Source organism: Anastrepha obliqua, chromosome 1 (genome assembly GCF_027943255.1).
Source record: "Anastrepha obliqua isolate idAnaObli1 chromosome 1, idAnaObli1_1.0, whole genome shotgun sequence".
Classification (NCBI taxonomy): Eukaryota; Metazoa; Arthropoda; class Insecta; order Diptera; family Tephritidae; genus Anastrepha; species Anastrepha obliqua.
The window spans coordinates 50,790,473-50,807,807 of NC_072892.1; the positions used below are offsets into that span (position 1 = coordinate 50,790,473).

Consider the following 17,335-nt stretch of genomic DNA (forward strand, 5'->3'; position numbering starts at 1 on the left):
TGGGTAGTGGTTGGACTCCGATGACTGCATTCGGTAGACGGGAGCTTAAGAAGGTGGCAAGAGTCTCCCGATGAATGTCGTTGATTGTCTGTCTATGCACTGTCCGATCTAGTAGTAACCGAAAATTCTCGAACTTTCTTCTAAAACTTGGAAGAAAAGACGTTCGAACGATGGTCGGTATTATTACAGGACACAATCTATGGAGTCAAAATATCACCACCATTAGTATATTTGAGGACCCGATTTGCCTGCCTTGCTTGGAGGCGGCGGATAGCACTGAGCATTTTCGCTGTGTGTGTACTGCATTTGCTAGAGCAAGGCTGCGAGTTTTAGGTACCGATGGGGAATTGGGAAAATTCTCACAGGTCTAACTACATACATTTCTCTACTCTATCCTATCTTTTTCCTCCTGTTACTTCTCTTCTTTACTCCTTGACTATCTACCATTTCACTTCCCAGAGTTTAAAATACAATGGTCTTTTTAGCCTGAATGTTTTAGAAGTTACCAAATCTCTCGGTGCTTATTGGCTCGACTTTTAAAATTTCCAAATTCCTATGTAAAAAATAACCTTCGTATTTCTGATAGTTGAAATTAGCAGCCGAAAGGCAATATTTTACTCAGCCAGTAAAAGCCAGTTAGGCAATCAAAATTCATTTAAGATTAAAACCAAAAAATATATTTTAGCTTTTTACTGATCTAAAAACATAATAATAACATTAATCTATACAGAACTTAGGACTAATGGTATTCCAGGAGAGAAGTATTTAAGACAGGAAGTGAGTATGTGAATGTAAACCCCTCTGAGCTTCTTATGTTAACATGTTAAGGTGGTCTAGAATTATTCAAAAATCAATTTGTTTTGATATTTCGAAAATATAGGTATACTCAATAGTTTCGATTCTATAGCCATTTTAGAAATTAGAGTCAGATTCGAATGCGGCGGCGTCAACGGTCACAATATTCACTCTCTAAACTTTAAACTCAATTATCTCAAAACCATTTACTTTCTTCGGCTTGATGTATAAAAAAAAAATCTGAAATTTTAATATGTTGTGCACAACATCAATGGTTCTAGAATTATATTATGATTTGAATTATTTCTGATTAGAAAACTAAAACAAACCGATTGTTAGAGTGTCAAATTCAAAACCGCGCCATTTTGTAACTTTTGTTTTCACCCGGGACTTAGCTACAGTCATACTGATTAATAATTTTTTTGGTTTTTGTGTTTCAGATGATTACAAGAGCCAAACTGGACAACACGGTCCAATTTTTCAGAAGGATCAACTTCGGCGCCATTTTAAAAATTATTAAAATAAATTTTTTTTTCATTTTTGTATGTAAAAGAACTTATGTAAAAAGTCTAAACATTTAAATACCGTTTCTTATTTTTTTATTCTAAAAAAATCCTGAAAATACCTTAAATTTTCGAGCTCTAGACCACCGGGACCCCTTAAGGCGAAGGCCGCATCAGCTATTACCAGCAGTTGAACAAATCTGGACACATCTATATTTTCGCGTATTTGCTTTAAACTTCACTCAGTAAAAGGAGACATTGTTTAGGTGCTCAAAAGCGTACATGCGGCTTTTCGCGGGAATAGTTATTGATACTTGGAGTGCTGCTCGTACGAACGTCAAGTTCGACGGGTGGTAGCGTATTTGTGGTAGAGGATTTATGAGGGTTAAGTGGCAGAGGTTATTGAATACTTCCTGTGCCTTGCACTTCGAAGGTTATGTACACATCATACTTCTGGAAAGTTAGTTATTCGACAGCTTGAAACGTTTATTTGTAAGTTCTACTTGAAGGAGGACAAGATTTAGTTGTATATCTTTCTGAAACTGTTTAGCTGATTCGCCAAAAAAAACGAGTGGACTTAGAGAATGTCGGGATTGAACTAACTAATATTGAATTTTCAAAGCATCGGTCGCTATTGAAATTGAAAATTTAGTAAATTTGTGGTATTTTTATTTTAATTTAACTTTTTGCTTAGTATGCAATGTCATGAACAAAGGAAAGTTTTTCCTGGTAACTACAAGCAGTCTTAGGGACAACCAAGTAAGTTTATTTTACAATGAAACACCTTAGAGCGCACGTGGCTATATAAAAAAATATATTCATTATTAAAGTTATCTATTTCAATTTCATTGGCAAATTACCAACTTTGCTTACGTACAGATATTCGTTGATTATTACATTGCTATTCTCAATTAGTATTCGTTTAGAGTCATCTGTCTAGTTGTTATCGTGCTTGTTTGTTAATTATTACAATAACAAATCATGCACACCTTTATTTCGGAATATAAGTGCTTTGGAATACAACACCGCCAGTTTGTACTCATTTGCATGCGAATTGTTTTTCCTCTAGCGAGTTCAAGCAAAAAACATAATTCATTCAACATCAATTAGAATAAGTGCAGTCAGCAGGTTTTCTGGTGCTAAATTAATCAAATGTGCCGCATATGTATATGCATGCATACATACATATATATGAGTACGTACATGAAATAGAGCGCACTTATGCAAGTGTTGACATTTGAAAAATTCTATAGATTTTCATATATAGGCATGCGTGTATGTGAGAAAATGTAATTTGCTCACTTGACGAAATGCCTAATTGCTTCTCTATAAGGAACAATGCGTAGAATTTGCTAAGTGCATACATGCATACACATGTATGCTATGTACACAATGCACTTTTCCATACATATTTTTAATGCTAATGGAGAACTGGAAAGCAATGTTATTTCTGTGTATGGCGATATGAATTTCCAAAAAATTGTTCCGCCAAGCCATTTTTTTCATATTTGGAAATCGGAAATAGTCGCTGGTTGCTAAATTTAATGGATGTGGTGGATAAGAAAGTAAATGGTATGTTATCTTATACAATTTTTGAAGCCTAAGACAAAGCATAAACCAAATTTCATATGCTCGTACGTAGCTATGCGACTGGCATTTGATAGAAATGAAATATGTGGGTACCGTAAAATTGAGAGCAATAATAATAACATTGAGAGCATTGTTAGGCACGTTGCTCACCTTAGAACGGTAACTCCTTTGCTGTTGTTATGCGCACTTGCTCATGATGCTGATGGTATGCAAATGTAAGCATGTGTCTTTGTAGCCAAAAATTCCAAGTGCAAGTTTGAGTAGCGTTAGCAGCTGTACTCACTTGCATTGTCACAGCATTCCAGCATAGCAAACTACAGTATAACATCTGGTTATGTTAGCTGCTATGTTAGTGTGCTTCCAATAAAGAACTCTGTAACTAAATGCTTATGCCGAAGTTGACTTCAACATTTGCAGCTTTATAGCATATATTGAGAGGTTTAAGGGGACCACCGGGTCGGTCTAGAAACTTCAAAAAAATCAAGTTTTTGTTTTTTTCGATATTTCGAAAGTATTTCTTGCCAAAATTCCCAATATTACAGCATCTATAGCTCATTAACTAGGTAGAGAGCGGTCCGCGCGCTCCTGTACCGCAAACTTAAAACTCATTTATCTCGAAACGACTTTTTCGGCCTGGTGTTGTCAAAACAAAGAAACAAAACCATTCAACCGAACCATCTGAAATTATAATATGTTGTACTATAATCATATTATTATTTCAATTATTTCGTATTTGTTTTGTAAAAAATCTGAAAAAAAAACTGATTTTTAGAGTGCCAAATTCGAAACCGCGCCATTTTTCAATTTTTTTTTTTTATTTTAGTACGAGACATAGCTACAATCATACCGATTAATAATTTTTTTTGGATTTGTGTTGCAGATGAATAGAAGAGCCAAACTGGACAACAGCCAAACTGGACAACACCCTCCAGGTCCAATTTTGCGGGAGGACAAACTTCAGCGCCATTTTTAAAACTATTAAAATTAAAAAAATATATATATTTGTTTTCATTTAAAAAAAAATTTTTTTTTTTTTTCATTTTTGTATGTAAAAGCAGTTAAAAAAAAAAGCTTAAAAAATGTAAATATCATTTTTCATTTTTTTATTGTAAAAAAAATTCCTGAAAATATCCTAAATTTTCGAGCTCTAGACCACCGGGACCCCTTACTGTGCTTACTGTGGAAAGTATTTAACATGTTTTTCTTTACCAAGTTAGTGAGTTACCAAAAGTTAGTGAATAAATACGAAGGCTACAAGCATCAACGTGCGAAGTCCTTTTTTCAGATAAATAAATAAAGATTGAAACGGTTTTAGACAGTAGAAAAACTGCGAAGCTCTGTTTACCAAGATGAGTTCAGGTTGAACTGGTCTATTTTTAGTCACACATAGTCCCCCGCATGGTGCCTGTTTCTATTGAGAATTTAAAGCGACATTTCCAATTTACTGCTGATATTTCTTCTAACCCATCAAACTGTGGTACTCTCAGATGTTTGAAATGCATCAACTTGCGAAGTCCGTTTTTCAAGATAAATAAATAATAAATCAGTTTGAGACAGAAGAAAAACTGCCAAGCACTGTTAGCGAAGATTAGTAATGCATCCAAGATTTCTAACAGATTTATGAAGTAATCAAAGCAGACACAACAATCGACAACAATCACTCCTCGGCAGAGAATGGCAAACCTTTTAGTGTATTTCTGCCATGCAAAAGCTCCTCATAAAAAACATCTGCCGTTCTGAGTCCGTATAAAACTGTCAACACCCGATACATGTTGTAAGCGCCAATTAGAAGGAAAGGACAGGAACTTTCTTCTCACCCAATTTTCTTCAACTCGATATATATTGTTGTGTGCTATCTTTACTCTCCTCATGTTCCATGCTCCTCTATCCTCCAGTCTACTGTGAGAGCCACGTCGTTCCTAGCAGTTTTTTGGTCTTTGACAGCCAGACCAACTTTTTCGGGACATGAATGGAAAAGAAAGAAATGAGAAAAGAAAACTGAAGTGGATACAGATATTATCAAAGAATTAACTTTGATAAACATTCTCGTTTATTTGCATCACGAAAAAAGCTTCTCGTATAAAACGTTTAATATTCTGAAAGAACGGGAATCTTTTGGAGTTCCCCAGTGGTAGGGCAAATTCCAGCCGCGCATCAAAAATTGACGAAAAATCTCGACTTAAATGCATGTCAAACACGTACACTAATATAATTATTTTCATATTATTACATTGAAAATATTTGCCTATTCATGTATGTACTCTCTAGGCAATGAGAAGTTTCCTAAAGAAACTTTTTCAATATAATTTTTCGTTTTTTTTTTTTGCTTAGTTACAAAAGTATTTTAATATGGAGAGATAAATAGCTTGGCTTCCTGATTTGCAATGAAGTTTTGAGCAATCCCACTGTTTGAAATTCAGGAAGCCAAAGTAATTTTGGTAAACACAAAAAATGTATTTCCAAACATGAACTTAGTCGTATTTATTTTTTTTTAATGCTAACCATAGCATCTGATTTCTAGTTGAATTGAAAAACTTTACCAATCGTACACCTCCATTGCGCGCGAACTGAATGAATCACACGAATAATCAACTCATCCTTAAGAGACTCTGTGTGTGTCTGGAAGTGTGTGTTTGTGAGTGTGTTTACAGTCGTGCTTATGTGTGTGTATGTATAACAAATGTTTGCATAAACTTTTCCTATATCAACCGAAACCACACACAACCATACAAACACTCATACATACTGTACTACTACATACTACTACTTATGCATATCTGTTCATGGATGATTCTAGGTATGTCCAGATATTGATTATTTACGTAAAACTGTGTACAACAAGTACTACATATCTATTCGTTCGGTCGTTAACGCGGTAGTTTTGCTTTCTTCAATGACTTGAATTCGTGTTTGTGCTGTAGCTTTTGGTTGCAATGTGTAATAGTTGTTCGCTCTGGCAATCACTTTCGACTTTAGCACTCATCATCTGTGATCGTATAGCTGCCACGAAAATCGCTTAACGGTGTCGCATTTGCGGTTGACGGTGTCATCAAAGGTGCACCTTGGAATGAAATGGCCAGTGGCAAGGCGGAAGGAGCACACAAACTTAATGCACCACGACTTTCGGTGACGGAACGATATCGCGACTGGCGTCCGGAGCTGTGGGGAGAAAGGAAAGAGAGGAAAAAAGGAAATTAGTTGATTCCAAAGAAGTACAGTAAAGCGAAGTAAGAATTATTATTATTATAAATAAAGTGAAAAAAGTAGAAGTAGAAATAATTACGCTAAATATTTTAGACTTAACTTTAGAATTTTTAACTGAAAATGGGTCAATTTATTTCAACTCGGACGGGCCACCCTGGTCAAAAATTTGGCTTAGAAAATAAAAATTTGGTTAATACAAAAATTAGAATTCTTTCTTTAACTTATTTTGAAAGATACTTATTTTTTCTTCTTTGGAGTTGGAGTTTTAAGGAGGCAGATTCCTGTAAACGGCCATATTTTCCCTGATTTTCATTAAAATTATTTAAAATGAAGAAGTCAATATATTTTTTTCAAAATTGGCATACAATTTATTTATACATTAAAATAATAAAATTCTTTTTTTTTATATTAATCATTTAAAATGGCTGATGTACACTCAATTCTTCCAGGAATGGCGCAGCGGGGCTTTTCAATCGGCGAACACTGTAGTATCGGCGTCAGTGACCCGAATACAAAAAACCAAAATTTGTTTTGTTTATTAATGTCATAATTTCTATTTGAATTTAAAAAAAATGGCGGGAAAAAATCGCGGAATAAAATGCTTCAACAAAAAATTAATTTTGGGGCGAATTTTCTTGCTATTTTTGCTTCGAAAAAATTATTTTTTTGAAAAATTATCGAAAACTTGAAACACATAGAAAGTAATATCATAAAAAAGATGTGTGCAAAATTTCAGGGAGATCGGTCAATAACTTTTCGAGTTATCGTGTACGCCAATTCGAAAAATATAGTTTTGAGAAAAAGGCGTCTAAAGTTTGAATACAAAGTAACTATACCACTCCCAGGGCTCGAACGCAAAGAATATAGTCGTTACGGGTGACGATCTATAATATAAGAAATACTTAAATGTACGTTCTAAAACTTTTTTGGCATATTCTTGAAGGATTATATTAACATTTTGTGAAAAAAATATTTTTTTTCGAAATTTTACAGGTATCTGTCCCCTTAAAAAAGTTCTATTTTCTTTTTATACAGGGTTGGCCATATTAAACTGACCCATTGAGTAACCCTATAACTTTTTACTGTAATTTGAAATCTAAGGCTTACGTCAACAAGCCAAAGACACTAGGCGCACTTAAGGCCAATATCCGACGGGAAATAGCCGCCATATCGGCCGAGACGCTGGCCAAAACTATGGAAAACGCCGAAAAACGGGCACATTACGCTATACGAGCTAAGGGCGACCACTTGCGCGATATCATATTCAAAAAGTGATGTAAACGAATCTCCTTGAACTAAATTAAATGTTTTTCACAATGAAACACAAAAAAATGTTTCTTTTTCCATATTTTTTTAATAATCACATGGGTCAGTTTAACATGGCCAACCCTGTACATACTTATTCGCGGATAAGCAGACTTCTTATTTTCGCCTGAGAAGCTTTTTATTCGAACGGTAATAACTTCTGCAAAAAAATGTATATAGATTTGATTGATTTTTTTTATTTTTCGGAGCTGGGGTTTATTTAACTAAGCTCTTATTAAAAATACATAGTGAAAGGTTATACTAGATTAGGTTGGGTTAGGTTAAACTGGTCCACTTGTTGTTATGTACGCATAGACCGGACCGGTTTACAGCGATACCAGACGTAGTTCATTGGTTTTGTGTTTCGAAGTAATCAACCCACATGATATCTGTTTCTATTGCGAATTTCAGTAGACATTTCTAACTTACTGCTGAGATATCTTCCAACCCATAAAACTATGGTGCCCCGAGATATTTTAAAAGTGCTTTAAATAACGCAGAATACCCACAGAGGAGGTGCTCTACAGTTTCCCTTGGTTCTTGCTCCCTACATTTCCTGCATTCCTCCTGTTCGAGATCTTAGATGATCTTAGTATTGATTCAAGAGGACAAGCTCTCCCATCTTTTGCTGAATTTTCTGATCATGTTTTTGTCTAGTTGGTTGTATTGTATAATATTTGAATTGACTTTGGTATTTCGTTGACAGAGTCCGAGGATAGAGATAACTCTAAGTCGTTCTTCGCTACATCATCTACTATTTTGGTCCCTTCAATGTCCTTATGGCCCAATAGAGCCAATAGAAATGTAGCTTACAATTCGCTGCTAACCTTTCTACTGCTTCTCTGCGATCTTCGACGTTATACTATACGATGTAATTACTTCAATGGCTTCTTGACTATCTTCGAGTATGTCAAAGTTCCACTTGGAGTTGGTTCCAGTAGCATCCTAAGCTAGGTCTGCTGCCTTTTCTACAGCGAAAACCTAAGCCTGGAATGCACTGCAGTGATCTACATAGAAAGTTATACGTCTTCCTTACGACTAACTCTGGACAGTATGTCTCAGCGCCTACTCCACTAGTCCATCCATCCACAACCATCCTTATAAAAGATAACTGCATTGCTTTTGGAGCTAAAGTTTCTGTGCCATCTATCTTTTTTGAAAATAGTTTTGAACTATTTCCCTTTCAAAACCGGTGAAATATGGACTAGCCATATTGACTATATTGTTCTACTTTATTGAGCTATGCCCATAGGCCTTGTATGAGAGTTCATTTAAGCCTTTTAATCTTCCTAGGTTTTTGCAAAAAGAACTATCGGCGGTAAGTGAAGTATGTACTTGAGGGCCGCCGCTAGAATCATTCTTAGCATTACCGCAATGCATAATGCAGTTAGTCTCCGAGGTTTTGTCATAGGCGCAATGTATGAAGATTTTCTCGACACGATCCACCAAACCAGAGTACCACAGACTATAGCGTAGGATTGGCCTGACCACTGCAATGTGGCACCAATGCATAAGAGAGAGGGATATACCCCAGGTTTCACCAAACATGTCTTTAAAATGCGTTGAGGGCGTTATTGGCCTTTGTCACCCTTTCCATCGTATTTCGGTATCCACAGTAGCTTGCTGTGCGGGTATAAGGTGCGTTCATCGAGGTATTGTAAACTTTCTTGTAACCAGTGTCGTATCGTAAATTATATATTAATAATTAGTAATTTAAAAATCATTTTTTGTTATAAATTTTCTCGAAGTGCATAAACAATTTCATACGTTAGTGTCAACCTGCTGAGACCCGATTTTGCTGAAATACGAATTTTTGAATATTTATACAAAATACAAAAAAATAAATATACTTTAATTCTTTCAATTGATGTCCCACTACTGCATACATAATACTAAATCTAATTCAGAGCTTGACATTGGAATAAAAATTTTCGTTGAGTAGGATAACCACACATTTTTTCCTTCTCTCAGGAGGGTAGGCCAATATCATCCAAAAGGAAGCGTTTGCAATACTTAGTGTACTATTTCAGGGAGGACAGATGAATGTGTAAATGATTTTTTAGTGATAGCTGAATTGCACTGAAGGCCCTCTCCAACCCTGAGCTTACTCGCAAGAGTTTATTATGTAGATAATGGATAAGACTTTGAGGGCACCTAAGAGAATTCGAAGCGCTTAGTAGGTTACCTGCAACATCAGTGAAATCGCATATTCTTAAATGTGTCTGTAAAAAGCATGAGATGAAATGGCGGGACACTCCTGGTTGCCGACACTCTAAGAATAACTTAACTAATGTTGACAGCACTTTTTGTTCTTTTAACCAAAGAGATTGTAGGTTAGGTTAGGTTATTTGATTCCCCATGAGAGAGCTCAATTTTATAACTTCCATTTATGCTCTTTCAAAAGTAACCTATTTGTATATTATGGTCTGTATTTGTGAGATTACTGAAGTTTTATGTTAATATGATTTGCTAAGGCTAGAGGAAGGCATAACTAAGGATTTGCACTAAATACAAGATGGCGCAAAATTAATCACCCTTTCGGAAAATGTTTTAAATTTTACAAATCTCGTAGTACGTCAGTCATATGTGGCGCTCCCAAACTGCTGTAGTATACAATAGACAAGCAATGAAGAGTGGAAAAATTGTGTTAATTTTTTTTCTAATAAACGGTCACTTGTAGGCATAACGTTAATATCGACGTCGATTTCCTTATCGTGTTGCGCCAACTGGGCAAACATTTCAGTGCTTAGCTACGTAACCCGAGCAGACTAGAATCACGCGAAACCCTGTAGGGCGTGATCATCACCGAACTGGCCGTTCGGCAGGGAATATCGCGACTTTAACTGCCGATGTGGCTGAGAATGAATAAACATCAATCAGACGTCGAGCCACACAATTCGCCATCACCAGATGGACTTTAGAGCGAATTTTAGTGACAGACGTACAAATTTTCCTGTACTAAATACAAACAGTGCACCAGTTAACGCCTGCTGACCGTTAGTCGCGTATGAGTTAGTATTAAACTATCCTCAACCTCAACAACGAAGAAAACGATTTGGTATCGGTTACCACTCAAGCGGTTACGTCAATAAGCAAAATCTTCGAAGAAAATCTCCACAAAGAGTCATTACAGCCACTCAAGGCTACCATGTTATCGGGTCATATTTTTTGAAAACGTTATCGATAATATGGTCACTGTGACTGGCGATCGTCTTCTTATTTTCAGAATTGGATGAGCGGGGCTTGGTAAAAATGGGGCTTCAACAAGGTGGTTCAACCCTACATGCAGTACGTGCCACAATGAATCTTGCCAAAGGAATGTTTCCTTGTTGCGTAATCTTCCGTTTTACCGATTTGGCATGACCTGCGTATGCCAAAAACCTCAGACAATCAGAGTTCTTAAAGAGAATATCCGAAGAGAATGGGAACAGTTATTACCGGAAATCTTACGGAAGGTCATGGAAAATGCAATGAAACGGGAACTAATGCGTATGAATACTGACGGCAACCACTTGACCGATATCATATTTTCTCCTTAGCAGAAAAAATTGTTTTTTAATTGGTTTTAATCACTCAACGTTATTTTTTTATTTAGTAAAAAAGTTATTCGAAAGATAAATTAGTTGATTTATTTTGCGTTCTGTTTTAAGTGCTTGTTTGAAGTTCTGTACATTTCAAACCATAATTTGTAGTCAACGAGATTTAAAACTGGGCTGCTCGAAGTTCAATCTTCAGCAGAAATAAAAGCTGGAATTTTCCGTCATGCCCAACCTTGGATTGTTTAAGCATTATGTGCCGGTCCAGAGTCTTGTGGAAAGACCGAGTGTTCCCCATTAAAGGGGGATCCTATAAAATTTTTCACAATGCTTTCTACATAATTTTTTATACACTTTTGCTTCTGTTTTTATACCCCTTTTGTAAAACATGTTTCTTATAAAAAACTTTTTGCAGCATTAAATTTGTTCATTCGTGAAAAGTATGTTTGCATCGCTATTGCTGACAAAAACTTCTTGGGTCTTTCCAATCTTATTTGTTTTAGCCACGAAAAGTTTTTAATTTTGGATTTACGTAATTTTTTTTATAGCATGTAATATATTTTTATAAAAGAGTAAAGAAAATAACTAAAATTAAATTGAAAAAAAGTCAAAATATATCCATATACAATACCTATGTATAAGGTGTCCTAATTATTCGCAGTGCACTTGAAACTCTTTACCAATAATTACCAGATTTAGTATTTTTTGCTCGAGCATTTTGAATTTGACGCCGAAATATATTTATCGCCCCAAATACAATTAGCGATGCCAATGTAATATTTATATCATTGGCATACAAACATTCACACAATTTTGTGCAACTGCAATTTCTCCCATTTACCGTTAATATTTGTATACCGATTATGCACTTATTTTCAACAAAACATGACTACCACCCCACCAACATTCAAAGCCCTCCACTTACCGCTCGCAATTGCATTTTAGTAGCCGAATGAAAGCCGCACGAAACGTTCGATTGAAAATTGTATAAATTATGGGATTAATTGTTGACGAGACATAGCCGAGCCAGAGGCAAGTGTCCACTACATGCTCGGGCACTTGACATTCGGGGCAGGCGGCGAAAATGATGTTCAATATGAAAAATGGTGACCAGCATAGGACGAAGGTGAAAAATACGAGACCGAGAACTTTGGTCGCCTTCTGCTCGGTGGCGACAGCATTGGCGGATAAGCTGTTACGTTTGTTGCGATTATTCAGGAAACTGTGGGCGAGAACAAAATGAGAGTACAACAAAATTAGTGCCAAATTGTTGCTGTCTAGTGACGTGGATATATGGTTGTATTGCCTTGGCATATCCACAAAGTGTTTATCTCACTCACCGCAAATTCAGCGTCGGCGTTGGAACACTGTTCAGCGAAAACTTGAATGCTTTTAACTTGTGGCGTCTCGTTTCACGCATTATGGACTCGGGTGTTTGGGTGCTTTGTTCACATGTGGCGTTGCCGTGTTGTTGTGACAGCAATGCACTACTGCTGCCATTATTGTTGGCCGTGCTACCGCTGATGCTGCTAATGACATTCTTGCGTAGTCCACCGCCGCTCCCGCTGCCACCAATCATTGCATTTCCACCGGTGCTACCGTTCGTGAAGTAACCCAGTTGCGGTTGGGATGCACTCACGCGTACTGATGCACGACGATTGGGGTGACTACAAAGAGAGGGGAAAAGAGGAAAGAAAAAAACATAAAATTAGATTTGAAAATGTTTGCAAAGGAAAGTGAACGAAAATGTGGGAATTGACTGCAAAGTGCAAATATGGCTTCAGTGTAGCGCTGTTTAACCGCTTGGATGCTACTGGTATTCTTCCGATACTGAGTACAAAGTACTGTACTGTAGCAAAACAAAAATAAAAAAACCGATACTAAATAGTTTTTGAGAGAAAAAAGAGAAAAATAATTCACAGCCTTTCCTGGTACTATATCTGTATGTCTATATATTCTATTATATAAATACATATACACAAATTTGGAATTTTCCTTTATCTATTTGATGCAGTTTCTATAAGTTTAAATAATATAACTTTCGAGGAAAAAGGACGATAAGTTAAGCCTACATTAATTTTCAAAAAATTTATAAGGGTCCCATGCTAAGAATGCCCATAGCTGAGTTGTATCAGATAAGTTCATGCGTATTTTACCTATAATTTCACTTTGGTACGATTTTTGCATACAAAAAATTATTCGCGGAATATAACAAAACTATTTATATTTTCTTTGATATATTATGCATTCAACAAGTGATTTTCATCGTGGATAGAAGAACGTGTTGTTAAAAAATAGAATAGAATCTTCGAACGCGTATAAGAGGCATATTTTGTATTTTTCTTATAAAAGTGGTAAAAATGCAACAACTGCTGCTGCAGAAATAAACTCTGTTCACGGAGAGGATTCTGTGAGAGTAAGTAAGGACTGCGCAAAAGTGGTTTTCAAAATTCCGAAGTGGTAACTGCGACGTGGAGGATGCCCCGGGCGCTGGTCGTCCTGAAGTCTTTAACTCCGACGCCTTGCTCGAACTCGTGTAAGCTGAGCCAAATTTGAGAGTCGATGTGATAGCTCAGAGGTTAAATTCATCGCATAGAACAGTTCACAGGCACTTGATTCAGTTGGGAACGGTTTCAAAGCTGGGAAAATGGGTTCCGCATAGACTTTCCGCCGCCAACCTTCAGCAGAGAGTGAATGTGAGCTTGAAAATGAAAGTTTTTTTTAACCGTATCGTTACTGGTGATGAAAAATGGGTCCTTTACAATAATCCTGTTCGCAAACACCAATGGTTACATAAAGGTGAAATACCAGAGCCGACCCCTAGAGTTGGCCTTCGCCCCAAGAAGATTCTCGTGTCTATTTGGTGGGATATGGCTGGTATTGTTTATTATAAACTTCTGGAACCAAACCAGACGATAACTGCTGATTATTATTTCTATCAGCTATCAAACCTGAATGAGGCACTTAACAAAAATTGACCGTCTTTAGTGAATAGATGCAAAGTTTTATTTCACCACGACAACGTAAGACCTCACACCGCAAGGCAAACATTAGGCAAGCTGTACGAGCTCGGATGGGAGCTAATTCCGCATCCACCATACTCTGCGGATATTGCATCTTGTGATTATCACCTCTTCCGTGGACTTCAATCCCATATGAGTAACAAGAACTACTCCTCAAAAGAAGCTATAAAAAGGGATATCGAAGCGTATTTTGGATCCAAGGACAACAAATTTTTGAGCAGGGAATTAAAAATTTGCCTAAATGTTGGGAAGACATTGTAAATAATGAAGGAAAATATATTATTGATTAATAAATACTTTAAACATCTTTTTTATTAATTTTAAAACCATCTTTGAAAAACTCACGAACTTATGGACTGACCTGATATTATTTTTATTATTATTTTATACAATATTAATATTTTTAAATCTTTGATGAATTATAAAAATTGGCTTCAGCTGACTTACTTAAGACGCTTGCAAATATTGGTATTATCATCGTGTGCTACCATCTATCAAACGAAGGCAAAACAAATTTCAGACTGATTAATGGGTTAGTTTGGATTTGGCAGCTATTCGCGTAAGACGTGTTTTGGAATTTTCGCTAAGATGGAAAAAGAGCAGTATTCGCTTTTTGTTTTTGGATGTGAAAAAATGATAAAGATAAAAGCAAAGTTGGATGCTGTCTATGGCGAACCATCTGTGAGCACATTTAGATATTCGTTCAACATTTAAAGCGTGGGCAAACATCCGTTTTTGATAAGGAGCGACCAGGACGCCCGCCAGACCTCATTACCGAGGAAACCATTCAAACAGTTTACGGCATGATTCTCGCTAATCGGCAAAGGAAAGTGCGGAAAGTAACAGTGGCCATAGATGTGTCGACCGGAACGGCAATTAATATTTTACGAGATAAGTTGGCGATGAAAAAATTGTCGGCCCAATGGGTGTCGCGATTGCTCACGGTGGACAACAAGCAGATGCGGCTGTTAACTTTGAAGCAAGAAGAACTTAGGTGTGACCCGAAGGAATTTTTGTCACCGTTGATGAAACCTGGATGCATTATTACACACCAGAAACTAAGCAACAATCAAAACAATGTATTTCTCTCGGTGAATCTGTTCCAAAGAGAGTCCCATCGGCCGGAAAAGTGATGACGACGATTTTGGAATGGAATGCGAACGGCGTGATTCTCAGGGATTTTTTAGAAAAAGCAAGAACGATCATTGGACAATACTACAGTGAGTTATTGGACCACTTTCATAAGAAACCGAAAGAGGCACGGCGAAAGTGAAGGTGCGGTTTCACCACGATTACACATCAGCACTTTGATCCGGAATTGTCGCCGCCAAACTTCATGAATTGTGTTATGAATTGCTACCGCATCCCCCGTATTCACCCGATCTGGCTCCCTGTGACTTTTTCTTGTTCCCTAACATTAAGAAATGGCAATCGGGGAAAAAATTTAGTTCAAACGAGGAAGTGATCCTCGAGACAAAGATGTATTTTGCAGAGTTCAATCAATCCTATTTTTAGGAGGGGTTAGAAAAATGGTCGGAGCGTTGCGAGAAGTGTATAATTCTAAAAGGGGATAATGCTCAAACAAATTTTTTTTTAAAGATGGTGTCTTTGCCGTATGCCCTCGTATTGCCCTCGTATGCTGCATTTGTGGTCTTCCTATCCACTGTACTTATCTGGGGACTTGCATCCTTCTATATATAATATAAATATGTATATCAGTAATATTTACAACAACAGCCATAGTTCGTAATGCGTTTGCAAAGGGTTTAATTAGAAAACAGTTAATTAGATTTGTACGTTGCTCACGTGCCACTACAATAAAATAGCCATACAAGTAACTAATTTCATCTACATATATACATACATACATATAAACTCGTATATACAGGTGCACTTGTGCATACACACGTACAGCCATTAGCAGTGGCAGAGGTCACGCCGCTGTTTGCTTAGCCACCGCAAACTAATAAACTAAATAAATTTAGTAGTTAATTTCCAAAGTGCAATTGAATTATTTTCGTTATGCGCGCAAAGCTAAGCTACTAAATGGATTTCGCAAAGATTAAAGTTAGATTTGTAACACACAAGCAGCTGAATATTGAAGCGTTGATATGTGAACGTTTAGGGAGGATGAGGATATTCGCCGTTGAATACTTTTACGCATGGAGTTTGGCTTAAATTGGAAAATGAAATTTATAAATAAAATCACTTAACCATGTGTGAGTGAAGAAGTACTAATATGGGTTTGCTTATGTGGTGGATTTTCACGTCAACTGGTTTTAAGTGAAAGTCACAGTGGATGTGTGCAGAAGTACAAGTGTACATGGCGTATGAGTGACGTCAGCCCTGTTGAGCCATTCAATGGTTGGTATGGGTCAAACTAATTAAATGCGTAATTAATTGTGAAATCTGCTTGTTAAATAAATCCATTAAATTTGTGTGAATAGATAAAGTTTTCGCACAATAATTTTTTTTGGTACTCACAATATTCATTATGCTATAACTTTTATATATTACTTGCACAACTAAGTTCGCGCTGTTCTTTTATGAAAATAAAATTCTGAAAGAATGGTTACAAGTGAATCATTGAAAGTATTGCCCTTCGCTGGCTACTACTATTTTCCATCTTTCTGGTAGGTCTCGCATACCGTCGCAGTAAAACAGTTCATCTTTTGAGGCTATCCACGGATCAAGCCATTTTTTGATGTCTTCATATGAATGGAACTGCTGGTCAGATCAAGCTATACGATCGATAGGTACAGGTGATAATCGGACGATGCAATATTTGGAGAATATGGCGAGTGGGGTAGGATTTCTCATTTCAGTGTTTCCAGGTAGGTTTTAGCGAGTTCGGCAACGTGAGGCCGAGCGTTGTCATGCTGTAGAATCACTTTTTCATGCCTCTTCGCATATTGTGGCCGGCTCAATCGCATCAATTGAAGTCGATACCGATCCCCAGTGATGGTTTCGCTTGGTTTTAACAATTCATAATAAATAACACCAACTTGGTCCCACCAAATATGATACATAGCATAACTTTCGCAGCGTGAATATTCGGCCAAAGCGATGACGTAGAAACATGACCGGGCAGTCCCCATGACTTTCGTTTCTTTGGATTGCTGTAATGAATCCATTTTTAATCACCCGTCACGATGCAATGAAGAAAACCCCTCCTTTTTGCCGCTGGAGCAGTTGTTCACAGGCGAAAAAACGACGTTCAACATTCCTTGGCTTTAACTCATAAGGAACCCAAGACCCCTGTTTCTGAATCATTCCCAAAGCATGCAATCGCTTGTAAATGGATTGGCGGAGAACTCCTAATATTGAAACAAGCTGCTTCTGCGTTTGACATGATTCCTCATCGAGCAATGTCTCCAAT

The 17,335-nt window shown here is 36.9% G+C and overlaps 1 protein-coding gene across 1 annotated transcript in view; it reads right to left on the bottom strand.

Moving 5' to 3' along the window:
• Positions 1-5,137: 5,137 nt before the first annotated feature.
• The window catches only part of LOC129235826 (tyramine/octopamine receptor), a 79,438-nt gene continuing 67,240 nt past the window's right edge, over positions 5,138-17,335 (bottom strand). The window contains exons 5-7 of the mRNA XM_054869870.1: positions 12,274-12,600; positions 11,859-12,155; positions 5,138-6,047 (exon numbers count right to left, since the gene is read on the bottom strand). Of these exons, the coding sequence (XP_054725845.1) occupies positions 5,861-6,047; positions 11,859-12,155; positions 12,274-12,600 (811 nt within the window). The 3' untranslated portion in view covers positions 5,138-5,860. The remainder of the gene's footprint in view (positions 6,048-11,858; positions 12,156-12,273; positions 12,601-17,335) is intronic.